Source organism: Gopherus flavomarginatus, chromosome 7 (genome assembly GCF_025201925.1).
Source record: "Gopherus flavomarginatus isolate rGopFla2 chromosome 7, rGopFla2.mat.asm, whole genome shotgun sequence".
Lineage (NCBI taxonomy): Eukaryota > Metazoa > Chordata > Testudines > Testudinidae > Gopherus > Gopherus flavomarginatus.
In genome coordinates, this window is record NC_066623.1 from 72,275,910 (window position 1) to 72,291,505 (window position 15,596).

The following is a 15,596-nucleotide window of genomic DNA, read 5'->3' on the forward strand; positions in this document are numbered from 1 at the left end:
TTGTTAATGACGTCTGGTGATCAAAATAAATGATGGGGCTATAGGTGCCAGAAGCCTCTGATTCCCCAGTTTCCCCTTCCACCCGCTGGTGTCTACTCTCCATCCTAGCTATGACCCTCCTATCCCCTCCCACTCTCTCTCCCAAGACTCCTCACCTATTCACCTCTTCTTACCACCCATTCACTTTATACACATGCATACCTTCTCCTGTATGTTCCTCCACTGTCATACCCATCTATCTTCCTGTAGCCATTGGCCTACACTCTCCCTCACTCATCCCTACTGCTTCCAACCCTCTTGCCTAATAGTGTACACCAGCAGCGTGCAGCTCTCCTTGTGAGGTACTAAGCCTCTCCTACCCTTGTTAATTTCTTTTATTGTCCTCTCCCTCATCCACTAGACTAGACTGCTTCTGTCCTTTGAAGTCCTCCTTCTCAGTGGCTGCAGAATACAAGTGATGCATGAACTACTTCGCCTCTGAGTTAATCAGAAATTAATCCCTCATAGGCCTGAAATTCCATATCACCATCTGTTGTAGAGACTCATAGGTTGGGAAAAAAACTCCACCTCTGTCTAAGTCCTCCCATGCACCCTTCAGTAGACAAACCACACTTGGACCCATCAGTCCCTAGTTACCAGCCACCCCTGCAAATTACTGTTCTGGTGATCCCCTTACACATGCCTGTATGAAAGGTCAAAAGTCTGAGATAGTAAGTGTGTAGAAAGGAAGAGATGAAAGCTCACAAATGGTAAGCAGGTCTTATAGGGAACCTTAAGTAAGTTTAATGCTGTTGTCATTAACTCATTGAATACTAGCATTTTCCATGTTTCCAGCAAAAGCTAAGAATATGCAGGTCAAGATTTTTTTTTGAAGAAGAGTGCCTATTGTTATGTTCATACCTCAACTTGACCTGATTTTCAAAAGTTCTGCTTTTGAACCGTTGAGCTGTTGCTCTTGAGCTCAGTGACAGCTGAAGGTACTTGACACTTAAAAATAAGCAGGTCTAACTTATTTAGGAGACTAGTGTCAGGTACTTTTTAAAAATGCTGCCGTTGTCTCCAAAGGTCAGAGTTAAGACTTAAATAGTTTGTATAAGAGTAGCTATTATCAGCGTGTACGTGTTTTGTAGTTTTAGAGCTAAAACTGTTTTATGTGTTGCTTGTTTTATTTGTTGTTTTTTGTTGTTCAGTTTTTGTTGCTATAGTGAATTAAGCACAACCAATAAAAGTAACTTGAGTTATAGCCACAAAAGTTAATTAGAATTTTTAAAATCCCAAATTCACATTTTATTAAATGCTTAAAAGATTTTCTAAACAGTACTGTCATTTGATTTGATTAACATTTAACAAAATTACAAGCCTCATTACATGTATTATAGATGATGCCGTAGGTTTTATTGCTAACATATTGCAAAATGTTTTTCTCTTCATAGATATAAAGCCAGCTAATGTGTTCATTACAGCTACAGGGGTAGTAAAGCTTGGAGACCTTGGACTTGGACGATTTTTCAGCTCCAAAACCACAGCTGCACATTCTTTAGGTAAGAATAATATGCAAAATGATTTTGTTGCAAGATAAAACAAAATAATTTTATTCATATAAACTTATTTCCTTTATATTGTGTTACCCCAACTATTTTTTTTTTAAATTAAAGTTGTTCGCCCCTTGGTCAAATCTTATTAAGCTGTAATGATATCTGTTTCTCACTCAGTTTCCTGTTTTTTTGCCCTTGGACTACTTAACAAAAGATGTCTGTTTAGAACAAGTCGGTACCTATTGTAAATAGAGCATTTTATAGAGGTGTAATAAAAAGTAAGACTGAAGAATGAATTTCAACAGGGTTAAAGACTGCACTGACCCTTTAATCAGCTGTGGAAAAAATACTGTAATCAGGTATGCAAAGTGAATTTATAACTGGAATGTGGAACATTTGTTGGTGACATGCACTTTGAGGAGGTATGAAATGTAATAAGTTAGATATTGCTAAATTAGATTTTGCTCATATGCTAACAGAACAAAAACAAATATGACATTTTAAAGCCAAATAAATACATCTTCCTGTTTAAAAAGATTATATACCAAAATTAGACTGATTCGATATGACTTGACAAAACATGGTTACATAGTATTTAGCCAATTTGGGAGAGCTGCATATGGGGCACAGATATTCCATTACCTAATCTGGTGCCTGTAAACACAATGTAAAATAGCCAAAAAGAATTACTTTTCTTAAATACATTTTAATATCCCTGAGAAGACAGAACAGGATTTTTATTTACCATCATGACCTGCATCCCAGCCTCCAGTTTGTAGTCCAGGGAGAATGGGGTGGGCAGATCAGGATTTAGGATTTTGAACAGCAAACATTCTTTTAAAAAGAGTGTGGGAGAAAATATTTTATGTGTTCTAAGCGTACAAAAGAACATCTAAAAACACCCAATTCTTTTTTGTATAGGAATTGGATCACTCATAAAGAGTAGCATTATATTCACCATACCAAAAGCATTTGCAGAGAATTCACATCTTTTGGGTATCATTTGAGGAGATTATTTAAAATCTAAAGAGATGGAATAGACTTCTCGAGAAAAATGATACCAAGGGAGGCACAGAGGACCAACAGATTATCTCTGTTTTTATAGTGTTGAGGGATAGTCTACAAATTGTTAAATCTAAATGTAAGTATCGTAAAGAGGAATAATTCTCAGTAAGTAATCTATACTTAAAAGGGGAAATTGTTGTGGGAATGGATAAGTAATTAATAGATTGTATTAGGGTATGATTCTGTTTACTCTGGGGGGAAAAAAGGAAGTTAAATATATTGGTGTGTTAAATTATATATATATGTGTGTGTGTGTGTGTGTGTGTGTGTGCTTGAAGCTGTATGTGGAGGGTGCATGTTACAAATCCAAAATCTTAAATAAATTAGGGGTTCAAAATCCTTCAGAATCTCAGTTAATCAAATCTTAAACAGCATCATGCAAAATGAATGGGAATCTCCTCTTAGATGTTGTTGGCCATCTAAACTGAGAATTGCTTTAAAACTTAAATCTGTCCTGTAAAAATATCTGTCTGCTCATGACTGCCTAATCCCAAGAAAGCAGATTATTTCTCTTGTCTGTGTAGGTAGAGGTTGTTCTAGGATACCCAATAGAATGTTGCAGGATTGCTGAGTTGGCTATCTAGTTGTTGTCCATGTTCTGGAGCAAGTCAAAAAAAGAATTTGTTTATCTCATTAATGGCCTAATGCACTATTCATTGAATTCAATAGACTCCTTGCGATTGACTTCAAAGGGCATTGGATCAGCCTTAAGACCCCTCAAGAGATCAGCCAGGATTTAAGACCCATGACAAGATTTTTATTCAGCATAATAGTATCCAAGAGCTCAGGGAGGTTTAGGTAATTGCTGGATTTTAAAGAGCCAAAACATGTATTATAAACTATCATTTCAGAAAGCAGACTTTACGTTCTATAATTTTGGCAGTATAATCAGCCAATTCCTTGTCATCCAGGAAACCTTTGGGACATTAATCTACACATTCCAGTTTTTCTTTTTTATTATCGATTCTTGTCTTTACTGTAAGCAGAAATTGCCACATATCAACACCAACAATAATTACAGGGGTCTCAGTGGAAAAATTGAGATTAAGTGAGTCCATGTCATATAAAAAACAAAAATAGTGAGGCATCTTCTTTTTACCAGACTTCCTCTCTCTTGACTTTGGATATAATTTAAAAAACACCAAATCAAGATTAGGTAATAAACTATTTTATTTAAAAGTATTGTTGTTTGCCTGCTATAATATGCCAATGGCGAGTTCAGACAATATTGCAGCATTCTTTCATATTACTTGTCATGACTTAGGCCCTGCTAATGCCCATAAATAAAACATAGTACATAAAACAGCACTGTGAACAGGCTGCAATGGGAACCAACACTGTTGTACTCTATTTGTGGGAGCCAAAAAGTCCTGATCTACCATGTTCAGTAGAAAGGGAGCATGCAGAGGAGGCAAAAGTCAGTGATGGAGGGAGAAGAGCTGTCCTATTACTTTGAGTTATAAATCAAAAAGCTAGGAAAGAGAAACAGTTGCTTCAACTCTGTTTTTTTAGGTTCACCGTGGGAGAGTGGTTGCAAGGTGCTTGGAAACTGAGCTAAGGGGTAAAAAAAAAAAATCTTTAAGTCCTCTTTTACAAATATAAAAATCAGCAGGAAAGGAAGAAGAGGGCAAAAAAGGTGTTTTTTCAAGTAGGGTGCTGGGTTTTGTTGGAGGGCAGAGAGTTGACTCTTTTTTCTTTCCATACTTTAAACTCAGACCTTATGCCAGGTTTCAGCCTAGGGGAGAAAATTTTGTGGCTGATTTATAAACTCATAAAAGTAAGACTATACATTGTAAACACTGATATCAACTTTATAATGTCTACTAAACACTGATTTATCATAATCGCTTTCCTAATATCCTTAATACAATCCTTCTTTGTTATTTCTTAATTTCATTTCTCTTGGAACTTCTGTTACTAGTTTCCCCAAACTATCCTTTCTTAAAAGTGGCCTTTCTTGTTACTATTTCCCACTCCAACCCTCCTAAGAGTGGGGGAGTTGCATTGTATGTAAGAGAGCAGTATGACTGCTCAGAGCTCCAGTATGAAACTGCAGAAATACCAGAGAGTCTCTGGATTAAATTTAGACGTGTGAGCAACAAGGGTGACATCGTGGTGGGAATCTGCTATAGACCACCAGACCAGGGGGATGAAATGGACAAGGCTTTCTTCAGGCAACTAACAAAAGTTACTAGATCACAGGCCCTGGTTCTCATGGGGGACTTCAATCACCCTAATATCTGCTGGGAGAGCAATACAGCTGTGCACAGACAATCCAGAAAGTTTTTGGAAAGTGTAGGGGACAATTTCCTGGTGCAGGTGCTGGAGGAACCAACTAGGAGCAGAGCTCTTCTCGACCTGCTGCTCACAAACAGGAAAGAATTAGTAGGGGAAACAAAAGTGGATGGGAACCTGGAAGACAGTGACCATGAGATTGTCAAGTTCAGGATCCTGACACAAGTGTTACCGAAATGTCGGGTCCGCCTAGCTGAGAGCCAATGACAGCCAGACAATGATAAGGAAAGGTTGCTTTATTCTGCAGAAGAAAGGAGAGTTCTGTACTTTGGTAGAAAAAAACTCTACTCCATACAAAAACCAATAATCTTTTATACACACTCACACACAGGCTTCGGTCGTGTTAGCATTTGGTTGGTGGTTAGCAAACCCTGCACTTCTGCAATCTGCTCTGCAAAAACCGGCTTAGGACCAGCTTCAACTGCCTCAAGACTGATAAGGGAAGACAGTTCAAAAGTTCAGGCTACTGTGTCCGTGAGATGTCCAATTTCCCCTAATGGTTGCCAGCTATGATAAAACTACTAGCTATTAGGGGATCGCTGCCGACTGTCACACAAGGAAGAAAGGAGAGCAGCAGAATACGGACCCTGGACTTCAGAAAAGCAGACTTTGACTCCCTCAGGGAACTGATGGGCAGGATCCCCGGAGAGCATAATATGAGTGGGAAAGGAGTCCAGGAGAGCTGGCTGTATTTTAAAGAATCTTTATTGAGGTTGCAGGAACAAACCATCCTGATGTGTAGAAAGAATAATAAATATGGCAGGCAACCAGCTTGGCTTCACAGTGAAATCCTTGCTGATCTTAAACACAAAAAAGAAGCTTACAGGAAGTGGAAGCTTGGAGAAATGACATGGGAGGAGTATAAAAATATTGCTCAGGCATGCAGGAGTGAAATCAGGAAGGCCAAATCACACTTAAGAGTTGCAGCTAGCAAGGGATGTTAAGAGTAACAAGAAGGGTTTCTTCAGCAACAAGATGATGATCAAGGAAAGTGTGGGCATCTTACTGAATGGGGGAAGCAACCTAGTGAAAGAGGATGTGGAAAAAGCTAATGAACTCAATGCCTTTTTTGCCTCTGTCTTCACAATCAAGGTCAGCTCCCAGGCTACTGCACTGGGCAGCACAGTATGGGGAGGAGGTGACCAGCCCTCTGTGGAGAAAGAAGTGGTTGAGGACTATTTAGAAAAGCTGTACGAGCACAAGTCCATGGGGCCAGATGCACTGCATCCAAGGGTGCTAAAGGGGTTGGCGGATGTGATTGCAGAGCCATTGGCTATTATCTTTGAAAACTCATGGCTCTTGGGCGAGGTCCCGGATGACTTGAAAAAGGCTAATGTAGTGCCCATCTTTAAAAAAGGGAAGGAGGAGGATCCAGGGAACTACAGGCCAGTCGGCCTCACCTCAGTCGCTGGAAAAATCATGGAGCAGGTCCTCAAGGAATCAATTTTAAAGCACTTTGAAGAGAGGAAAGTGATCAGGAACAGTCAGCATGGACTCACCAAGGGCAAGTCATGCCTAACTAACCTAATTGCCTTCTATGATTGTTAGGATATAGATATTCAGGCCTGTCTGCAAAGGCTTGTACTTTAAGAATTTAAGTGTATTCTTATTTTATTTTTTATTTTATTTTTATCACTTAGCTAGTTATAGAGGTATAAAAGAAAGAATCAAAATCACTCTCTGTATGTGTAAGGGCCTTCTCTCACTGTGACAGTCTGAGGCCTGGTTCTTAGGCTAAGGCCTTCAGCTACACAGCAGAGGCAGCCATAAACTGGGAAGTGTATGGTCACATCCTCACATTCCAAACTAGTCACATTGAAATAAGGTGCTATTGGGCTGTTAGGAATACAATCCTGTTCTGATATTCCTGTCACTTCCAGAGAAAGGGAAGATCCTAGAAGATGTAAAAGGAAACTTAGTTTGATAGCATCCTGTCTGGCAAGAGCTCACTTATCAATAGCTGGGATGTGAAATCTTTATTTCTTCTTTGAGTGGTTGTTCATGTCCATTCAAAGTAGGTATATGCGCGCTGCGTGCACGCCAGCTGGAAGATTTTCTCTTAGCAGCGTCCATAGGGTCGGCTCAGGCGCCCCCTGGAGTGGTGCCGCCATGGCACCCTGTAAAGGGCCTGCCAACCCTCCACCCCCTCAGTTCCTTCTTACCGCCAGTGACGGCTAGCTGGAACTTCTGTTGCATTGCAATATGGCCGTGTCCTATCTGTACCGTTTAGTCCGTGTATTCAGTTATATTATAGTTAGTTAGATCTTTGTATATAGTTTTCGTAGTTGGGTGGTCCCCCCGCCCCACATCTTCGTCGCCTGCTGGGACATGCCCAGGTCCCCCAGGTTCAAACTCTGCGAGGACTGTGGGAAATTCATGCCCAAGGGTGACCCGCACTCTGCGTGCTTGAAGTGCCTCGGAAAGAGCCATCAAAAGGACCAGTGCTCCATCTGTAGAGGCTTCCGCCCGTGAACTCTCAAGGACAGGGCTCAAAGACTTAGAGTCCTCCTGATGGAGGCGGCCCTGCGACCACCCTCGGACGCAGAACCGGCCGAGGCGGGCCCCAGCACGTCGTCCTCGGTGAGGAGTGCCCCAACACCGGCATCAGGATTTAGGGCCCAGCCCAGGTCGTCCAAGACCCGGCACTGGGCAGAGTCGGGTCATAGGAAGTCGGCCTCAGTGCAGGACCACTCACCTTCGCTGGTGCCCACCAAGAAAAAGAAGCCAGTGAGGTATTGGTCTCCCCACCAGGACCTGAGGCCGACCCCGCCCCTGGGACTAAGCGGACAGGCTGAATTAGAGCTCCTGGCGGTTCCGTCAACTCCCGCACCACAGAGAATGTGGTCGAGTCCGGACCAGCCTAATTCTCCGGGCCTCAGTGGAGACGTATGCCCCCCATCAATGCCGGAGGCGTTCGAGGTGGCCTCAGACCTGATGGGTCTCCCGGCATCGGCATCCCCGCATCGTCGGGAGTTGCCTACTGTGGTCTGCCCACCAGTACAATCTAGAGGCAGGCCGGCCATGCTACCGACTCCCTCCCCGCACCGAGCTGTGAAGGCGGCACCGGACCAGAGGAGAGGCTCCCCGTCGCCTCGGCACCGCTCACCTTTGGCACCAGGCACCGCTTCCCCCAGGTCCTCATACTCGGAGACCTCAGACTTAGAGGTGGACTCGTATCGCTCCAGCAGGATGCGGAGCAGGAGATCGACCCCAACATTACCCGCAGTGGCAGCAACAATGGCAGCCGCCCTCGCAGTGGCCATTTTGGACTCCCTGGGCCTACCATCAGTCGGTAGGCCAGTGTGACAAAGTTCCTCCTCTACCTTGGTGGGTCCTGCGCTTATTGGCAGATTTGCTCACCTCAGTGATCTTCCCTACAGTCTGGATCAACTCCTCCTCCTTGTCTGATCAGGAGTTGGGAGGTTTGGGAGGAACTTGGGCCCGCCCTCTACTCCAGATTCCAGCCCAGGGCCCTGTGGATTGCAGCTGTCTATAGTGCCTCTTGTAACAGCTGCATAACGATTACAACTCCCTGGGCTACTTCCCCATGGCCTCCTCCAAACACCATCTTTATCCTCACCACAGGACCTTCCTCCTGGTGTCTGATAACACTTGTACTCCTTAGTCCTCCAGCAGCACCCCCCTCTCACTCTCAGCTCCTTGTGCATCTTGCTCCCAGCTCCTCACATGCACTTCCTCTCCTCTAGCTCCTCCCTCCCTGACTGGAGTGAGCTCCTTTTTAAACCCAGGTGCCCAGATTAGCCTGCCGTGATTGGCTGCAGGTGTTCTAATTAGCCTGTCTGCCTTAATTGGTTCTAGCAGGTTCCTGATTACTCCAGTGCAGCCCCTGCTCTAGTCACTCAGGGAACAGAAAACTACTCAGCCAGTGACTGGTATATTTGCCCTCTACCAGACTCCTGTACCACACTGGCCTGGGCCTGTCACACCAGGCGTTTGGCCCTCGGTCATGGTCGGCTTCGGTGTCCTCGACGTCGGTGACCACAGCGCAGCTGCCTCCCCCACCTGCACCATCGCTGGGCAGGGGTGTGCCATCGTCAAGTTCAGCACCCCCTAATCGGGCAGTGGCACTGGCAGCGCCTTTAGTTCGGGCTACGCCGACACCGCATGATATGCCAAGTCGCTCACCGGCGATCCTGGTACTGGCTGCGGTGCCACATTTGGACTCGGAACCGGCACCGCAACCTCAATACCGTGTGCCACAGGACCCAGAGGGGCCGCATGCACCGGAGGAAGGGCCACTCCATGTAATCTCTTTGTCGTCCTCCCCAGACGAGACGGTCTCGGGCACGGCTGCGGCTCTGGCCCTAGAGGACACTTGAATTCTCCAACAGTTGCTTCGGCGAGCAGCTCAAAGTCTCGCAATCCAAGCGGAGGAGATCAAGGTGGATGCGGACCCTGTAGTGGACATCCTGGTCCCCTCAGGGCCATCCAGGTGGCCCTCCCGCTGATAAAGACGATAGCGCATACGTCCCGCACCCTATGGCAAAACCAGCCTCATTGACCCCTACTGCCAAGAGGATGGAGCGACGCTACGTCGTCCCCTCTAAAGGGCATGAACACCTGTACACCCACCCTCCCCCCGACTCCCTGATAGTAGATGTGGCTAACCAGCGGGAGCGTCAAGGGTTTCAGAGGTCAACACCAAAGAGCAGACACGCAAAAAGACTTGAGCTCTTTGGCAGGAAGGTGTACTCCATGGGGGGACTCCAACTCCACATTGCCAATCAACAGGCAGTAGTAAGCCGATATGACCACAACACATGTTCGGCCATGTCGAAGTTTGTGGAGCTCCTTCCCCAGGACTCGAGATCAGAGTTTTCGGCACTAGTGGAGGAGGGCAAACTGATCTCTCGAGGCTGCCTTAGATGCGGCAGTCTCAGCCTCACGCACCCTGGCCACGGGCCTGGTCATGCGGCGAGGCGCCTGGCTCCAGGTCTCGGGCCTGCCCTATGAGGTCCAGCAGATGATTCAAGACCTCCCCTTCGAAGGGCAGATGCTATTTTCAGAGAAAACGGACAAATGTCTCCATAGTTTAAAGGACTTGAGGGCCACGCTTCGCTCGCTGGGCTTGCATATGCCCGCGACCCAGTGCAGACAATTGAGGCCGCAGGTGGCCCCTCGCCCATACCAGCCACAGGCCTGCCAGGAGCTGGGGTGCAGGCGGGGTAGAAATGGCAGGAGGCGTCACCAGCGTCACCCCTCCAGCCAGGCGTATGGCCAGTCGAGACCACCATCTGGGCCTAGACCCCCTATTTGATGGTACGGTTGAGGGCGACCTACCAATCAAGACTCTGGATCCTCCCACCCCTACCTTTGGGTCACGTCTGTCCCACTTCTGCCATGCTTGGTCCCGAATTACATTGGACAAATGGGTGCTCCGCACGGTAGAGAGGGGATATTCTATCCAGTTTTCCTCCCTCCTGCCCCGCCAACCTCCTTCCCCATCCCTCTTCAGGGACCCTTCTCACGAGCAACTTCTGGTTCAAGAAGTGAAGTCCCTCACAGAGGCACGGGCGATGGAGGAAGTCCTGTGGGAGCGCAGGGGCAAAGGCTGCTACTCGTGGTACTTCCTCGTACCGAAGGCAAAAGGGGACCTGAGACCCATCCTAGACTTGCGGCGGCTGAACAAGTTTGTGAGGAAACTCAAGTTCTGCATGGTCTCCCTGTCCTCGATCATTCCCTCCCTGGATCCAGAAGATTGGTATGTCGCCCTCGACTTAAAGGATGCATATTTCCACATCGCCATAATTCCACAGCACCGCCGGTACCTCAGGTTTGTCGTGGCCGACGTCCATCTGCAGTTCACGATGCTCCCGTTTGGCCTGTCAGCTGCTCCCAGGGTCTTCACGAAGTGCATGGCGGTCGCGGCGGCCTTCCTGCGCAGGCATGGCATCCAGGTATTCCTCTACCTGGATGACTGGCTCATAAAGGGCCACTCCAAGGAGCAGGAAGAGACCCAGGTGCTGTTCATCAGGCGGACCTTTCTCGATCTAAGCCTCCTCTTGAACGATGCCAAATCCACCCTGTCTCCAATGCAATGCATAGAGTTCATAGGAGCGGTTCTGGACTCCACACACGCCAAAGCGTATCTGCCGGAGTCCAGGTTCCGTGCAATTTCTGAGCTCATCCTCGGACTCCACCGCGGCCCAGTTACCACAGCGCGAGTTTGCCTCCGGCTGTTGGGCCACATGGCAGCATGCACCTATGTAGTTGTCCATGCCAGACTCCGGCTTCGCCTGCTGCAGTCCTGATTGGTGACAGTCTATCGCCCGGTCAGGGACCCCCTGGACTCCGTGGTGTCCGTTCCCCACTTGGTGCTGCGCTCACTTCAATGGTGGCTCAACCCACGGGAAGTCTGCATGGGTGTTCCCTTTGCTGCCCCACAGCCCTCACTCTCCCTGGTGACAGACGCCTCGGATCGAGGTTGGGGAGCGCACCTGGGACTCCTCAGGACGCAGGGCTTGTGGTCACCGGAGGACCTCGAGTTGCATATCAGTGTCAAGGAGCTGAGAGCGGTCCGCCTGGCGTGTTTGACCTTCTGGTCTCACCTGGTTGGCAGGTGTGTTTCAGTCCTTTCGGACAACACGGCGGCAGTCTTTTATATTAACAAACGGGGGTGCATGCTCCTCTCCCCTCTGCAGGGAAGCCCTCGCGCTGTGATTTTCTGCGTCCACAAGGCCACTCATCTGACGACGTTCTATCTTCCGGGGGAGCAGAACGGCTTGGCGGACACCCTCAGCCGCTCGTTCCAGGGTCACGAGTTGTCCCTCCGATGGGACGTGGTGCGCTCAATTTTCTGCGGCTTTCCAGGGTTAGACCTGTTTGCCTCAAGGAAAAACAGGAAGTGCCGACGGTTTTGCTCCCTTCTGGGCTGCAGTCAGGCATCTCTGTCGGACGCTTTCCTTCAGCCATGGAAAGACAGCCTGCTCTATGCCTTTCCTCTGATCCCCCTGATACACAGCATGCTTTTAAAGATTCGCAGGGATCGCGCCAGGGTAATCCTGATAGCTCCGGCGTGAGCGCGCCAGCACTGGTACACGTCACTCCTGCACATGTCCATTCAGGCACCCCTGACGCTACCCCTACTCCCGGACCTGATCACGCAGGACTGGGGCTTCCTCCACCATCCGAACCTCGAGTCCCTTCACCTCACAGCCTGGATGCTCCATGGCTGAACCCGGTGGAGTTGCAGTGTTCTCAGCAGGTCAGGCAGGAGCTGCTGGGTAGCAGGAAACCATCAACTAGGGCTACCTACTTGGCTAAATGGAAGCGCTTCTCCATCTGGTCGGGTCAGCAGGGTCATGACCCTCTGGGAGTTCCAATTCCCGTTGTCCTTGACTATTTGCTTCACCTAAGACAACTGGGCCTCTCCCTTTCCTCCATTCGCGTACATTTGGCGGCCATATCCACTTTTCATCCGGGAGAGGGGGGTACCTCAGTGTTTGCGAACCCATTAGTTGGGCGTTTCCTCAAGGATATGGACAGGCTCTTCCTGCATGTGTGTCAGCCGACCCCTGCTTGGGACCTGAACCTGGTCCTCTCAGGGTCTCCCTTTGAGCCTCTGGCCCCGTGCTTCCTGCCGTACCTGTCATACAAGACTGCCTTCCTGCTGGCCATCGCCTCGGCCTGATAGGTGTCGGAGCTTGGAGCGTTAACATCTGAGCCCCCGTACACAGTCTTCTACAAAGACAAGGTCCAACTTAGACCTCATCCGACTTTCCTACCCAAGGTCATTTCACAGTTCCACATGGGCCATGATATCTTTCTCCAGGTGTTTTACCCGAAACCACACACCTCCAGCGAAGAGCGGAGGCTACATTCCCTGGATGTCCACAGGGCCTTCGCTTTTTACATAGAGCGTACCAAGCCGTTCAGACGCTCGACCCAGCTCTTCGTCGCAGTGGCAGAGAGGATGAAGGGGCTCCGGGTCTCCTCTCAGTGAATCTCTTCGTGGATCGCGACCTGCATCCGAGAATGCTACCATATAGCAAAGACCCCTGTCCCTCCGGTCACGGCCCACTCCACTAGGGTGCAGGCCTCCTCGGCGGCATTCCTGGCTCAGGTTCATACTCAGGAGATTTGTAGAGCGGCCATGTGGTCCTCCATCCACACGTTCTCGTCTCACTATGCCATCACGCACCAGGCTAGGGATGATGCAGCCTTCGGTCTCGCAGTACTCCAGTCAGCAGTGGTCTCCGACCCCACCTCCTAAGGTTAGGCTTGTGAGTCACCTACTTTGAATGGACATGAACAACCACTCGAAGAAGAAAAAACGGTTACCCACCTTTAGTAACTGTTGTTCTTCGAGATGTGTTGTTCATGTCCATTCCAACACCCACCCTCCTGCCCCTCTGTCGGAGTGCCTGCAAGAAGGAACTGAGGGGGTGGAGGGTCGGTGGGCCCCTTTATAGGGTGCCATGGCAGCGCCACTCCAGGGGGAGCCTGAGCCTACCCTACGGACGCTGCTAGGGGAAAATCTTCTGGCTGGCTTGCACGCAGCGCGTGCACACCTACTTTGGACATGAACAACACGTCTCGAAGAACAACAGTTACTAAAGGTGAGTAACCATTTTTTCTGTATTGTTCTATCACTATAGTTTCCACTTCCCTATTGTTTGTCTGTATAATCTCTGTCTGGTTCTGTGATTGTTTCTGTCTGCTGTATAATTAATTTTGTTGGGTGTAAACCAATTAAGGTGGTGGGACATCATTGGTTAAATAATCATATTACGGTATGTTAGGATTGTTTACTTAAATTTCAGTACAATTATTGGTTAAGGTATAGCTAAGCAGAACTCAAGTTTTTACTATATAGTCTGCAGTCAATCAGGAAGTAAAGGGGGAGAATGGGAACAGGGACTGGGGCTGGGGGAATTGGAATCATGTTTTGCTAAGGGGGGAATGGAAACAGGGACAGCTCTGTGGTGTCAGAGCTGAGAAGGAGGACACCAAGGAAGGAAACTGGAATCATGCCTGCTGGAAGTTCATCCCAATAAACATCGAATTGTTTGCGCCTTTGGACTTCGGGTATTGTTGCTCTCTGTGCATGCGAGAAGGACCAGGAAAGTGAGAGGTGAAGGAATAAGCCCTCTAACAATGATGAGATAACTGGCTCCGTGGATGAGGGGAAAGCAGTGGACGTGTTATTCCTTGACTTTAGCAAAGCTTTTGATACGGTCTCCCACAGTATTCTTGCCAGCAAGTTAAAGAAGTATGAGCTGGGTGAATGGACTATAAGGTGGATAGGAAGCTGGTTGGATTGTTGGGCTCAACGGATAGTAATCAATGGCTCCATGTGTAGTTGGCAGCCAGTATCAAGCAGAGTGCCTCAAGGTCGGTCCTGTGGCCGGTTTTGTTCAATATCTTCATTAATGATCTGGAGGATGGCATGATTAGCACCCTCAGCAAGTTTGCAGATGACACTAAACTGGGAGGAGTGATAGATATGCTGGAGGATAGGGATAGGATACAGAGTGACCTAGACAAATTAGAGGATTGGGCCAAAACCTGATGATGATCTACAAGGACAAGTGCAGAGTCCTACAGTTAGGGTGGAAGAATCCCATGTACTGCTACAGACTAGGGACTGAGTGGCTAGGCAGCAGTTCTGCAGAAAAAGACCTAGGGGTTATGGTGGATGAGAAGCTGGATATGAGTCAACGGTGTGCCATTGTTGCCAAGAAGGCTAACGGCATTTTGGGCTATATAAGTAGGAGCATTGCCAGCAGATCGAGATGTGATCATTCTCCTCTAATTTGCATTGGTGAGGCCTCATCTGGAGTACTGGTCCAGTTTTGGGCGCCACACTACAAGAAGGATGTGGAAAAATTGGAGGGAGTCCAGTGGAGGGCAACAAAAATGATTAGGGGGCCGGAGCACATGACTTATGAGGAGAGGCAGAGGGAACTGGGATTATTTAGTTTGCAGAAGAGAAGAATGAGGGGAGATTTGATAGCTGCTTTCAGCTACCTGAAAGGGGGGTCTAAAGAAGATGTATCTAGACTGTTCTCAGTGATAGCAGATGATAGAACAAGGAATAATGGTCTCAAGTTGCAGTGGGGGAGGTTTAGGTTGGATATTAGGAAAAACTTTTTCATGAGGAGGGTGGTGAAGCACTGGAATGGGTTACCTAGGGAGGTGGTGAAATCTCCTTCCTTAGAAGTTTTCAAGGTCAGGCTTGACAAAGCCTGGCTGGGATGACTTAGGTGGAGATTAGGTCCTGCTTTGAGCAGGGAGTTGGACTAACTGACCTCCTGAGGTCCCTTCCAACCCTGATATTCTATTATTCTATGATACACGCAAAAAACTTAGTGTACTACAAACTTTGTCCAATCACCAATTTATGTCTTCATCTAGAGATTTTTTTTTCACTACACCTGAAGAGTATATTCAGGTTTTCACATATATAAAGAAATATACTAAAATTCTCCTTAATTATATATTATAACTTCTAAATTTAAATGGTAGTGCATTTAATTGCAACTTTAAAAAAAACAAAAAACTATTCAAACTTCAAAATGTAAGGATTTTAAAACAAATTTCAATAGTTAAAGTGGTCTGGCTAAGCTTAGTTAATGGCATTATCAATTATGTACAACCTTATCAAACAAATAGGGATTTCTGTTGTGTGTGTATGTGTATTTAACTTTTGAGATTCTTCCTTTTTAAAACAAACAGAAC

At 47.3% G+C, this 15,596-nt stretch overlaps 1 protein-coding gene across 4 annotated transcripts in view; it reads left to right on the top strand.

Annotated features, from left to right (window-relative positions):
* The window catches only part of NEK7 (NIMA related kinase 7), a 151,529-nt gene that overhangs the window by 110,782 nt on the left and 25,151 nt on the right, over window positions 1–15,596 (top strand). For all 4 annotated transcript variants that reach the window (XM_050961473.1, XM_050961472.1, XM_050961475.1 and 1 more), the window contains one exon: window positions 1,434–1,541. In XM_050961473.1, coding sequence (XP_050817430.1) covers window positions 1,434–1,541 — 108 coding nt within the window. The remainder of the gene's footprint in view (window positions 1–1,433; window positions 1,542–15,596) is intronic.